Source organism: Sceloporus undulatus, chromosome 2, assembly GCF_019175285.1.
Source record: "Sceloporus undulatus isolate JIND9_A2432 ecotype Alabama chromosome 2, SceUnd_v1.1, whole genome shotgun sequence".
Taxonomy (NCBI): domain Eukaryota; kingdom Metazoa; phylum Chordata; class Lepidosauria; order Squamata; family Phrynosomatidae; genus Sceloporus; species Sceloporus undulatus.
The window spans coordinates 95245330-95259238 of NC_056523.1; the positions used below are offsets into that span (position 1 = coordinate 95245330).

General features: G+C 43.9%; 1 protein-coding gene across 2 annotated transcripts in view; it reads left to right on the forward strand.

Annotated features, from left to right (window-relative positions):
• The first annotated feature begins 6789 nt into the window (after positions 1–6789).
• KLHL3 (kelch like family member 3) overlaps positions 6790–13909 on the forward strand; it is an 82582-nt gene continuing 75462 nt past the window's right edge. Inside the window, exon 1 of one of the 2 annotated variants that reach the window (XM_042451291.1) lies at positions 6790–6896. Coding sequence is in view for 1 of the 2 variants with exons in the window: in XM_042451289.1 (XP_042307223.1) it covers positions 8594–8607 (14 nt within the window). In the remaining variant the exon portion in view is untranslated. Of the gene's footprint in view, positions 6897–8424; positions 8608–13909 lie in introns of those variants that run through there. The other variant, XM_042451289.1, reaches the window with a different exon arrangement.

Consider the following 13909-nt stretch of genomic DNA (forward strand, 5'->3'; position numbering starts at 1 on the left):
CTGCTTCTTCAGAGAACATGTCAGTTCTTTTTTTGTTTGATAAAAGAATATGTAAAGGTACAAGTAGTGTCTCTAGTTACAATTAACAACTTATGTTTTAATTTTCTTTAAAAAGTATCTTTTGAAAAATAAGCTGGTTATCAGTTATAAATGGTTCTTGCCCATAAAGTGCTGACTCTAAACAAATTCAAAAGAGAGCTCAAAAGTGGCAGAGAATTGTAATCAAGAAATGGCATTCTTTACTGTACAAGAGTAATGTAGCAGCTTACTCTCCCCAAATCTCCCTATTTGAGCTGCTGCGATAAGGCGCTGCATCAGTTATGCTGTTTTATTTGCTGGCACAGCAGCTCTGAAGATTTGGGCTGCTGGTGATTTCAGTTCATTTGTCAGAGCTGGGATGATGAAAGTTCCAGGAAAAGGACTGGTTACATGTGAATTCATGAAGGCTAAGAAAAAGTGTGCACTGTCTTAAGCAGAGCAGAGTGGCTGGTAATGGCAAACTTCTGAGCAAATTTTGCCAGGAAAACTCCATAACAGGTTCACCTTAAGGTGAGAATAAGTCAGAAATGACTTCAAGGCACACAACAACAGTTGCTGAGGATATAATTTGGAGAGGAGTTTGGACCTTTTGAGCTGAAGATGCTTAAGGAGGACTATCATATCAACAACAAACTCTTGGAGATTGTGCTTGCACAAATTCATTCATATATTTGTGCTTGCATAAATCCACGCATGCACATGCATGTACACAAACACACACACTTGGAGAGGAGGGATGGGGCTTGCTTCAGTAACAGAAGAGGTCTTGCCTATTTGTAGCTTTTAAAGCATAGATTTTCTTTGCCATTACATGTATAGGACAGAAAGTAGTGATAAATAATCACACTGTTAATACTCATTTTGTAACTCAGCAGCCATTCTAACTTCTTTCAGCCATCAACTATTCTGCCTGTGCTTGATCCAGCAATAATATGGCAACAAATCCATGTGGCCGCAGTAATTTAAACAATGGTATTAATGAGCTGCTATTCTTAGGGACAAGAAGAATTTATAGGGCCTAGGAATTTGATAAGAAGGTTTATGGTTCTAAATCGCAAAACTGCTGTCTTGTCCTCTCCCCCACCCCTCGAAAGCTGCAGTGTATTAAGAGGCACAGTTTTAAGATACAGTTTGTGCTATTACAATTTGTGTGCCAGGAAATGTTTTGAATGTTAAATTTCAGTCCTGTGCTAAAGGTACAGGAACCCAGCCATGAAAGGAGGCCCTTCATAGGAGAATTTTGAGAATGTCAGGTTGACTTAAGAGTGGTGATAAATACATCCACTGGCCCTGTCAAAATGGTTTAGCCAGTTATCTACCAACTTAAAGCATTCCTAAAAATATTTACTAGGAGCTAAAGTCCATTTGATCTCAATGGAACATCAAATTAGTCAGTTTACGATTATAACACAAATTCTACATTGCTAATAAGTTAGAGTGGAGCATTTTAGCAAAATAATTTTCATTAGTTCAGGGAGGTCTGGGGATATACAAAGGGTGCTTTCATGCTGAGTTGCTTTGGCTCAAAGCCCACACAATGTGTTTCCTGATGTGCAGCTTCAATAGGGAATGGTTACGTTTGCCTAGGGTTTCTTAACAAGGCACCAACAGCTAGACTGGGAGAAGCTAAAACATGATAGCAGTATTTCCACTAGATATTGTAGCACATGGTAAGTGGAATGGCGTTTGGCCGAAAACATTGCCAATGGTTTAAGTACAGAAAAGTTGACAGATAACGAGAAAAACACTGAAAAGGCAACATTTCTTCACAAATACATCTGTGCTGAGGATGTGAAGCTATGAGGATGTACTATGCCTAGGATGTTTTGTTCATAAGGTTTCAGTCAGAGTCTTCAGGTCATAGTATCACACACCAGTTCTTGACCTGCCAGCACATAGTGCATTTCTCTGCATATTGTGCTATCTCCTTGCAGAAGCCAAGAGGTAAGACGGAAAACAACATTTAAAAAACTCAACAGATGTCATTTATTTATTCAACTTGCCCTTTTCAGTGCACCAGCCTCTACAAAGAAGATTACAGGGTAGCATAAATGCCATGTAGGAACAATATTGACAAAACTAAATATTCCATGAAATACAATTAATACACTTACAAAATTAGTAAACATAAAAAAACCCCAAAATCAAAGCCCCCAAACTTGATGCAACACATTTGCAAATGCCTTCCTGTGTCTAATTTTAGGTCCTTGCCAATGAACAATTTTCTTGGACTTGAGTTGATTGCAAGCTGTTTTGATGTGTATTGACAATAGACTTTGGGGCAAGCCATATGTAATTGGAAAATTAAGACTTGTATGTTTCTAGGTAAGGCTCACCAAGTTAAATGGACACTAAGATATATCTTTATTTCAGTGATTCTTCTGGTGGTTTCAGTTTAGCTGATAAAGTGCCTTGTTCATTCTCTGAAGATGCCAGCCACAGATGCTGGCGAAACGTCAGAAATAAACTCTTCCAGAACATGGCCACATAGCCTGAAAACCCCACAAAAAACTATGCCTTGTGCATGTTTCAGAAAAGCAAAGGTATGTAACCCTGACATCCGTTTTTGGCCTTGCATTCCAGGTCACAATTTTCCTAATACAGTAGTTGCATAACTTGACTCCTCTCTTGTAAACTTTCTAATAATTTAGATATGTTATACTATTACCAGTTTGATATTTCCCAGTTAATATTTATTACTGGTTCTAAATAGGAGTAACTGATTGGTGCATGATATTGTCAGGAATTGCAAATGTATCTTTCCTGCCATAAAATATTGGGAAGGTTATGTGATGGCTTATACAATAGTGGAACAGTTTTTGGAAAGACATGGCGATTTCAGCCACAGGCCAAGAGATAACTGGAATGGAGGCAGGTGTGATTCAGACTTGTTCAAGGTTGCTTCTGTAAGAAGAGTCTGGCTCAAAGAACAAAAAAGAACAAAAAAGGGGCAATGTGGGAATCGGAGAGTCAAATGTGTTTATAAAAGGTAATGGATGCGAACTGAGTCCATCATGAGTTTGAAATTGTACAAACTTTAATTAGGAAATGTTAATGCTTGCTGTTTGGAGACAGTGTGGCATAGTGGTCTGAGCATTGTGTGACTTGTCCAAGGCCGCCCAGTGGATTTCCCCTGGCTAGGAATCGAATCCTGGGCTACAGAGTTGTAGTCTGAAACTCCAACCACTATGCCACACTAATTCATAATATATATATGTGTGTGTGTATGTATATGTATATATGTACAATATATAAGATCCAGTGTGGTTTGAGCATTAGACTACGACTCTGGAGACCACGGTTTGAATCCTGGCTCAGCCATAAATTTCCACTGGGTGACTTTGGGTATGTCACACTCTCCCTCAGAGGATGGCAATGACGAAACCCCTCTGAAGAAACTTGCCAAGAAAACCCCATGATAAATTTGCCTTAGGATTGCCATAAACTGGAAATGACTTGACGGCACACAACAATACTTGCTGTTAAGTTCTGGCAGTGGGCATCTCTGGACTGTATAATTATTGAACAAAGGTTCACTGAGTTTTACTTACTGAAGCCTGAATTGCAGAAACTGGTTCCTGCTGGACTTGACAGGTATTCAGCTCATGCTTCTCTGCTACTGAAAGACTTGTGCTGGTTGTTGGTTGCATTTCAGGCCCATTTCAAGGCATTGACTTAAACTTTTAACGCCTTAAATGGCATGGGGCCACCTATGTAAAGGACCTCTCTGTCTCAGCATAAACCTCTCTGGATACTGATATTTTAAAGAGAGGCCATCTTGAGGACAGTATTGCTGTTCTTAATTTGCTTTTAATCTTACCTTCACAACCCTTTAGTCACTTGAACACTAAAATAGAAATGTTGAGGAGAATAATAATAGTTACATGCACTACTTTCACTGACTTTGTACAGTAATATGTTTTAAAACGTTACTTGCCTGAGGCTTTTGGAAAAGGGTGGGTGGGGTGGAAATCCAAAATATGTGATGCAGTGCACATAACTCTTGTGGAAATTCTGGTAGCAAAGGAATAACTACTACTGATCCCTCGACCCCCATGGGATGAAGATGTGGGGGAGAACTGGGCGCAGGTGACAACTCAGCTTTGCTGAATCTGCTAAATCTCTTTTGGTGTTTTATTTTTCAGATCAAGCTTGAACTCTCCCTGGGAGCCAGAATGATTAAACTGAGGCTGTTGTACTTTGGCCACTTCATGAAAAGGCATGATTAATAGGAAAAGACAATATTGCTAGGAAAAGTAGAAAGACAAGACCACAAGCTAGATGGACAGACTTAATTAGAAAGATCACAAGTATGAATTTACAGAACCTAAGCAGACCACTCTTGGACATTCATATTTGTGACATTCTTGAGTCCATCCATCTAGCTTGCGGTCTTCCCCTCTACTTCCCTCTAAGCAGAGCAGTGAGAGCCAGCATGGCCTAGTGGTTTGAATGTTGGACTATAACTTTGGAGACCAGGTTTTGATTTCCTGTATGGCTGTGAAACCTACGGGGTGACCTTGGGCAAGTCTCTCTCTCTCAGCTTCAGGAGAAGATGTCCCATCCACAGGGATGTCATGAGTCCAAATCTACTCCAGAGCAGATGTTTCACCCACACTGCAAAAACAATCCAGTTTAATACCACTTCAGCTGTGATAGCCCAATGCTATGGGATTCTGGGCATTGTAGTTTGCTGCAGCACCAGACCTCTCTGTCAAAGATGGCTAAACAAAACTATGTATACTCGACTACAGGTCAATCTCATGTATTAGTCAAGGGCAGGTTTGGGGGGCCAAAATTATGGATTTTGATATAACCCATGTGTAAGTTGAAGGTAAACTTAGGGGCATGTAACAAAGGATGTAAAGGACGAAGGAAATGAAAATGATACTTAAGTAAGGAAAATGATGCTAAAGGACGAAGGAAAGGAAAATGATGCTGTCATCTTCCCATCCAGGCATTCAAAAAGGCCAGAAACAGCCCTGTGGCAGAGATTGTAGAGGTGGTTGGTGCTTTTGTTTCCCAAACTTTGGTCCTCCAGATGTTTTGGACTTCAGTTCCCAGACTTCCTGACAGTGGGCCAAGCTGGCTTCTGAGAGTTGATGTGCAATACATCTGGAGGACCAAAGTTTGGGGACCAGTTAGACTAAGGTCAGATAACCTCTTACCTGTCTCTGCTGGATTCAGAGAAGAGGATGGTTCATATTTTGATAAAAGTTACATTACAGGGTGTACAGATGGTGTTGTATACACTCATGGATAAGTCTAGAAATTTTAGTCAAAAAATTGACCCCCAAAGCTCATGTCGACCTGTCCATGGGTAAAGTAAGACTCAGTGGTTCCCAAATATTGATCCTCCAGCTATTTTGAACCTCAGCTCCCACAAGCCCCAGAAAACTTGTCCAAAGGTCAGGCATTCTGGGAGGTGAAGTCTAAAAACACCTGGAGTTCTAAATTCTGGGTACCACCGAGTCTCATCCCTACACCCTGTACTGTAACTTTTATCAAAATAAAAACCATCATCGTCTCAAAATCCAGTGGAGTGAGAGGTTAGTTGACTTTAGTATAAGTGGATCCCAAACTTGGTTCTTCCAGATGTTTTGGACTTCAGCTTCCAGAAGCCTTAGCCAGCTTGGCCAACAGTCAGGAATTCTGGGAGCTGAAGTCCAAAAACTCTGGATGATCAAAGTTTGGGAACCACTAATCTAAGTGTTTCACAAGCTTTAGTCTTCTAGATGTTTTGAATGTCATTGCCAGGATTCCACAGCACTGAGCCGTGGTAGTTAAAAGTCCAAAACGTACTGCAGAAATAATTCAGTTTGAGACCGCTTTAACTGCCCTCAGGGCTCAGTGCTAAGGAAGTCTGGGAACTATAGTTTATTGTGGCAGCAGAGCTCTCTCTGATAGAGGACATTTTCACAGGGGAAAAAAGTGTTAAGGAACTGTATTTATACTGGCATTTTTGCATGACTGGAGAAAAGATTTCCACACAATGTTGTCATCCTATCCTTGAAACATTGTTGAAGTGTTGTGCTAGTGCAGTGATGGCGAACCTTTTTGATTTGCCATGCTGGGGGCGGAGCTTCTGCCCTTTGGGGGGTGGGGCCACATGCTAGAGGCAGGGCTTCCACCCTCCGGGGGTGGGGCCTCTGGGGCAGGGCTTTCTCCCCACTTCCTTTCTGGGCCTCCAGCTGTCAGAGTCAGAGGAAACTGAGGAAGGGGTGACAGGCGCGTGCCTGCTACTCCTGCCCTTCCCTTGGCCTCCAGCTGTCTCTTGGAGACAGCTGGGGACCAGTAACGGTCCATGGGGGGGGGGGGGCGGGGAGGGGGCCCGCGGCCCCTGCTTGTCTCTGAGGGGCTTCGCCAGACGTGAGGTGTCCTCTGAAGGATACCTCAGGTCTGGTGAAGCCCCACGAGGAGGAGGAGGAGGCCTCCGCCCGCCCTCTCGGTCCTTTTCCCTCCATGTGAACTGGCTCGTTCGGACAGAGGAAAGGGAAGCTGAGGGGAAGAGGGCTGGGTACGCGTCCCAGTCCCCTTCTCCTCGGTCCTTTCCTCCCCGTGAACGGGCTCCAAGGGACCCGTTCGCGCTGAGGAAAGGGAAGACAGGAGGGAAGAGGGCTGGGAGGAGGAGCCAGACGCGCGTGCCTCTGGCTCCTTCTCCCGAGCGCCATTTTCTGGCTTCCCGCGGAGGCCTGAAAATGGCAGGGAGGAGGTGGAACAGGCACGCGCGTGCCTCTTCTGCTTTCTCCCTTGGCCCGTGCCTGGCGAAATGGTGTCATGTGCCAGCTGTGGTATGCGTGCCATAGGTTCGCCATCATGGTGCTAGTGGAATAAGCCATCAGCGCTTTAAATGCTTGGTGAGTACGATTTGTTTGTGCATTTGCAGAACATCTGAAAAGCAAGTACAATTCCATGACGATATAAAAACTTTTCATCACTCCATCTGGGTATTCCCCCAGAGTGCAGTTCAGTTGAAACACTTCTTGTGTTGCACAGAAGGGTTAAGTAAGAGGCCAGGGATTAACCAGTTTTTAACCCCTTCTCACTTAAAACAAAATGTCTTTCGAAGGTCATGAATTCCAGTAAGAAAATAAAAGTAGGTAAACATACTTTTTTTTCCAGAATTGAGGCCATTGCTTATTTATTTATTTATATATTATGACAAACCTCTTGTTTAGCAAACAGTAAAGGTTGTCAATATGTGGAAAGCAAATGAGATGTTTTCTGTTCTTGAATCGTAATGAAGCGTTACTGTGTTCCTTGTGTGTGTAAAGCAAGTTTCTGAAATTGCTTTTATATTGTTCTTGCCAATTCCAATATGCTAACGCTATAATAACATTTACAACCCCTGTGTGAAAATCTTCAGAGAAGGCTAAACGTCTCACAAAACTACAGTCCACAGGATTCCTTAGGATTGAGCCAGGGCAGTTAAAGCGGTCTCAAAGTGTCAAATCAAAGGCTTTTATGGCCAGCATCCATAGTTTTTTGTGGGTGTTTTGGGCTATGGGACCATGTTCTAGAAGAGTTTCTTCCTGACATTTTGCCAGCATCTGTGGCTGGCATGGAAGTGAGTGGGACACACACACACACACTTGTCCCTCCATATTTGCTAGGGTTAGGGGCATGAGACCCCAGTGAATATGGAAAAACTGCAAATAATAGTAACACTATGTTTTTAACTGAGAGAAAGCTCCTCTAGGGATCTCTAGGTCCTCCAGTGCAACTCTATGGTCAACGTCCGACAGACACTGACCATAGAAATGGACTGGAGGAGCTACAAAGGCCTAGTATTCTCTCTAGGAATCTCTAGGTCTTTCAGTGCCACTTTTAGTTAAAGCTGACCATAGAGTTGCACTGGAGGACCTAGATATTCCTAGAGAGGACATATGAATCAAATCTGTGAATAATCAAATCCGCAAATATCAAAGCTGCCAATCCGAGTGTATATATACCCCATTCCTTTCCATGCAGCATTCTCTGAAGATGTCTGGCGAAACGTCAGGAACAAACTCTTCCAGAACATGGCCTCATAGCCTGGAAAACCCACAAAAAAACCCTATCCATCTCTCTCTCTCTCTTCATGCATCCTTCTATATATATGTTGTTGTTTGCCACCTTGAGCCCCTATATTGGGAGAAAGGCGGGATATAAGAAAATAACAACAACAACAACAATAACAATATGTAACCCAAGCACCTCCAGAGGAGCCTCTTTCTGTGGCCAAGAGTGGAGGCGTCCACAGTACAAACCCAGCAGCCAAGGAAGGAGGCGGAGGCCTACTCCTCCTGCTCAGGGCCCGCCGCAGAAGCTGTTGCCAGGAGACGAGCGTAGCAGCCCTTTTGGAGGAGGAGCAGAGGCCGAGGCCAGAGCCAGAGAGCAGCCGCCGCCGCCGCCGCCTGGGCGAGGAGCTCTGGGAAAGGGAGGCTCTTGCTCAGCCGTAAGCCAGGGCAGGAGGGAGGGAGGAAGGAAGGAAGGAAGGGGAGCGCGGCCATGCTGAGTCGCAGGCGCTGATTTGCCTTGGCGAGGTGCATGCAGAGAGTCCGGGCTGCCCGCAATGGACGACGAAAGGTTGGTGTGTTGTGTGGTTGTGTGATGGTGCTGTGTGTGTCTTCTGCTTTGTGCTGGCCAACATCCCCCCCAGAAAAAGAGAGAGAGAGAGATGGATGGATGGATGGATGGAGCCCTCTCTCCCTTCCTTCGCCCGGAGACTGTGTAGAAGATGGAGGGGGAGGTTTTCCTCCCTCGCGGAGCCCCACCAGTTTTTCAGCCCCCCCCCCGCATTTCCTGTCAGCCCCGGCCCCCTGGGAAGGACTCTCCCACCACCACCACCCTTTATGTGCTGGTGGTGGTTGTGGTTGCGTGCCTTCAAGTCGTTTCTGACTTAAGAGCGAGCCTTGGGGAGAAGCTATCATGGGGTTTTCCTTGGCAATGTTTTTCCTCAGAGGGAGGGTTGTTCTTTTTGCCCCATGGCCACCCTCTGAGGCTGAGAGAGTGTGACTGGCCCAAGGACACCCAGTAGGTTTCCCGGGATGGGAAGGGAACCCTGGGCTCCAGAGTTGGAGCCTGAAGCTCCAGACACTCTGCCACACTGGCTCCTCCCTTCCCTAGTTCTATATACAGTATATATATATGTGTGTGTGTATGTATATGTGGTGTATATATATGTGTGTGTGCATATATATATGTGTGTGTATGTAGTGTTTGTGTGTGTATGAAGTATATGTATGTGTGTCTATGTGCAGTGTATGTATACATGTGTGTGTGTGTGTTGTATATATTGATTATGAGCTCCTGTATGTCAGGGGGTTGGACTGGATGGCACTTGTGGTCTCTTCCAATTTTATGATTCTGTGATTCTACACAAATATATGTTTGGGTGTGTATATATATGTGTGTGTGTGTGTGTGTATGTATAGACACATACACACATGTGTATATGCTTATGTGTGTGTGTGTGTCTGAGTGAACATAGGTGTGTGTGCATGTGTGTATGTATATGTATATATCTATATGAGATCCAGTGTGGTTTGAGCATTGGACTATGTGTCTGGAGACCAGGGTTTGAATCCTGGCTTGGCCATGGCACCCACTGGGTGACCATGGGCATGTCACACTCTCTCAGCCTCAGGGGAAGGCAATGGCAGAACCCCTCTGAAGAAACTGGCCAAGAAAACCCTATGACTGGTTCACTGCCTTTGTGCTGCCATTGAATTGAAGGCACACAACAACAACATATGTGGCCATGCATGTGTGTGTGTGTGTGAGAGAGAGAGAGAGAGAGAGAAAAGGAGGAGAGGCTTTTCAACCCCTTTATACAGTATATATATATAAAAACCCTTCCAAAGCAAGTGGCCTGAGGGCACCCTGCAGGTCAGCATTTTATTTGACTGGGAGATAGTCCTTTGGAGAGGAACGTCTGTTTCCTATTGCAAGTGGAATAATAGAAGAGGGCTTTAAGCATGCCAACAAGCAAGGCATTTCACCTTCTTTCGGGTGGAATAAGGTCACTGGGAAGGCGGTGGAGTGAGTGAGGAGGGCTTGTGTGTGGCTGGCTGGGATCCTCAGGCATTAAAATGCAAGAGTCCTGATTAAACCCAGGGCTGCTGACTCTGGTATGAACTCTCCTTGGCCAGCTCTCTCCCTTTCTCTTCCCTTCCTCTGTTGGAATCCACTTTCTAATGCACAAATACCTGCCTTTCTTGGTTCCTTGGCATGGGAGCAACAGAGGTGAAAAGCTAACCTGTTTGGCTTTAAGGCAACTCTGAAAATGGCAGGAAGTCTGTGCGCCTCATGCCTAAACACTTGCTATGGGAGTGGGAGATTTTTGTCTTAGTAAAGGGACATGCAGGGGTTGATTCCCCACATGGTGGGCTTTCTTCAGGAAGGGGCATGGTGATCCTGAGGGTGCTCTGTAGTTTTTTCTTAAGGTGAGAGATGGCAAGGGCTTGGATGTGGAGGCATCCCACTTATCATCCACCCATGGCTCCCTGATGATCCCACAATGGGGCCTGATAGGATCACATCATCACCAGGAGTGATCCTGTGACATGCTGGGCTCATGGCGGTAAGAGGCTGCCTCACAACAAGGAAGCATCTTGATTTACATAAGGAAAAAAGGGGAGAGGGATGCCAGCCTGGGATTTCAGTTCGAGGCTGCTCATGGTGGTTATAATCCCTTGTGTTCTGTACATCCTCTAAAAACAATCTATATACCTTTTGCTTCTACTATATAAACAATCTCAATTCATTTTACAAAACCTAAAACTTAGATATGTCCTGAATGTGAATGTATAAAAGGAAACAAAGACAAACATTTCCCAGTCTTCACATTTATCAAGAATTCCTTCCTGATCAAAATTTTCAGTTTATCCATTTCAGCAGGTCCCACTATCTTTGCTAGCCAGTCCTCACCCTGTTGGAATAACAGTTTCCCTTCATCTCTGAGCATAAACAACGCTTGCTGCTGTTATCATGTGCTGCAAAGTCCTTCCATATCGCTTCTCCATTTGGTCTGTTTCTCGTTGCTTTTTCAGAGCTCTTAAATGTATTTTCTATGCAAAGAAAAGAATAAGAGTGTACCAGAATATTTACTGATCCATTGTAGAGATATTTCCTGTGCTGCCTTTTAAAGCAAAAACAAAACCAGCACTGCTGGTGACCTGTAACACAGCAGATGAAAAAGCAAGCAATACAGTGCTTACGTATAATAGAGAAGACTTATCTTGGAGCAGCATTGTTCCAGTGCTGTATCTGTGAGGCTATGAAGTTTAGATATAACAATCAGATTTAATGTTTAAAACAGGGGAGGGGCTAAGATTATTATCATCATCATGATTGTTATTTACAATCCAACTTTTCCCTACAACCACAGCTCAATGGCTCCATTGGTGTCCTCCAGTGCTCAGAATACTGTAGTTGTTTTTCCTCCCATTATGCTGGCAATTCTACTTTCTTGGAATAACAGGATATGGAGAGCACTTCCCTTTCACATTGTGAACTAGACTACTTTGAAGCACAACATCTAATGTGCAAGGAAGAAGGAGATAGCGGAAGGCTATTTTCTGATGGCCTGGCCTGCCTTTTAGTTTGTGAAGGCATCTTGCCTCACTTGTTTTTTGGGGATCCAGTGCATAGTTTCTTGGGAGGAAGACATGTGCAAAGCAGTGGGTTGTGGCATTTTCTCTTTTACACACATACATACATGTTTAGGATGAGGTGCATTAATCTATTGCAAGAAAAACAATGAATCTTATTGCAAATAAGATCTAAAAAAGTTTTGATATGACTATTTATGGACTGCAACCATTGTGATGCACTGTGCATCTGAGGAAGTCCACAGAAGCTGAGTCAGACAGCATCAGAGAGCTGTTTGCTCATGATGTGATATATTACTCATATGCTGCATAGTTGCAGACAATTGCAGGGAGGTGAGTAGGAAAGACTATGTGATTTTTATTACAAGCTATGTTGTCCTCCCATCTGTTAAGTAGGAAGACTCAAGTGATAGCCGATGCTCAGATATTGTGGATACACATGTATCCCATGATGGAAATACCCAACCACCATGAGGAGATGGGAAACTTTTCTGTACCATTTTATAACCTGCATTGGCAGTGGAAAATGCAGGAAGACTTTAAAATGTTCTCTTACACACCTGTTCAGCTGAACTTGCCATTCCTTTTCAGCCAGTGCCTGCTGCACAATCATGTCAGCAAAAGTGTTCCTTTAGCCCAACATACAGTATACAGTTGTCTTAGACAGGTTTTGTTTTCATGATTATCTGGAGGCTACATGGACTGCAAAAAATGCCCCCAAATGAAAAAAATGATTTTGAAAAATTGATATTCTTTAAAAATTAAGGTGGGAGGGGGTGCTGGAACTTATTTGAAAAGTGAATTGCCACTTGTGGATGCTTCCAGGTTTTTTGGTGAGTGGGTGGGTGGGATTAGGGCTGAAGAAGGAGCCTTAGGAAGTTGCACTTTAATCATTCCTTTCTTAGACTTTGTTAAGTGCCTGTATCCTATTGCTATATGAATTTGTTGTTGCTTTCCATCAAGTCAATTTTGATGTACAGTGACCCTATGCATGAAAGATCTCTGAGAGCCCAGGTCTTCAACTGCTCTGCTCAGGTCTTAAAAACTCGGCCTTGGTTTCCTAGATTGAGGCTATCTGCCTGTACTATGGTTTCTTTCTTTTCCTACTGCCTTACACTTTACCAGTCATTATTCTCTTTTCCAGTGAGTTCTATCGTCTCGGGGTATGTCCAGTAGGGCAGCCTCAGCTTGTTTATCTTGGCTTCTAGGGAGAACTCAGACTTGATTTACTCTTGGGCCTATTTTTTGTCCTTGGTATCTGTAGAACTCTTCTCCAGCATCACATTTCAGATGAGATGATCTTCCTTTCTTCAATATGCAAAGGGATCTAGTAGCACCTTTGAGACTAACTGTGCGAAACAACTTGTAGCCTAAGCTTTCATAGACTGGGGCCCTGTACAGACCAGCACTTTGTGCCGGCCTATGGACAGAGTCAGGGTGCAGCGTCCTGATGCTGGATGCCCTGATTCCGCCCCCAGGGTGTCATGATGCCGTGCGCCGTTCCAGATGGCACATGGCATCATGGTGCAACTCCAACTCTACATCCAGATGATGCAGTGCTGAGGGTGGGCTGCTGCGGTTATAGCTCCCTTTGGAGGGTGCAAAAAAGGAGCCGTAGTGTGAGACTGCCGTGGCCCTGATCTGGCCAGGAAAGGGGCAGCTGCAGACCGGCCCTTTGGGACGGTCTGTATAGCCCTTTAGTCTACTTCTTCAGATGCATGGGGGAAGTAGGCTAACTCTATGAAAGTTTAGGTTATAACTTCTTTTGCATAGTTAGTTTTAAAGGTTCTGCAAGATCCCTTTGCATACTGATATTGCAGACCAATGAAGCTATCTCTCTGAATGCTTCCTTTCTTCACTGTCCAGCTTCCACAACCATACATAGAAACCACAAACAGTGTGGCCTGAGTAATTCTGACTTTGATACTTAATGATAAATCTTTATACTTCAGGATCTTACTGAGTTCCTTCAGGGCTGTATAAATAGCAGTCCATACGTGCAGGTAGTGAAGGAGTTTAGATGTGTAACTATGGTCAGACTGCCTGCTCTCACAAACCCAGCTGTTGTTCATGATTTATGTACTTCCTTGGGGTCTTTCTGTGGACTTACACTGCTCGCTAGACTTGCTAAGAGTTTGAAGCCTTCATGGAGTAGAGGATTTTGCTTATTCTTGATGAGAGTTATTCATAACAAGGAAGGAAACCTATGAAATTCTATAAATCTTGGGCTTCAGAATTGGAGTTGATCATGTTTGTTGGGTGGCATTGCTGTTCAA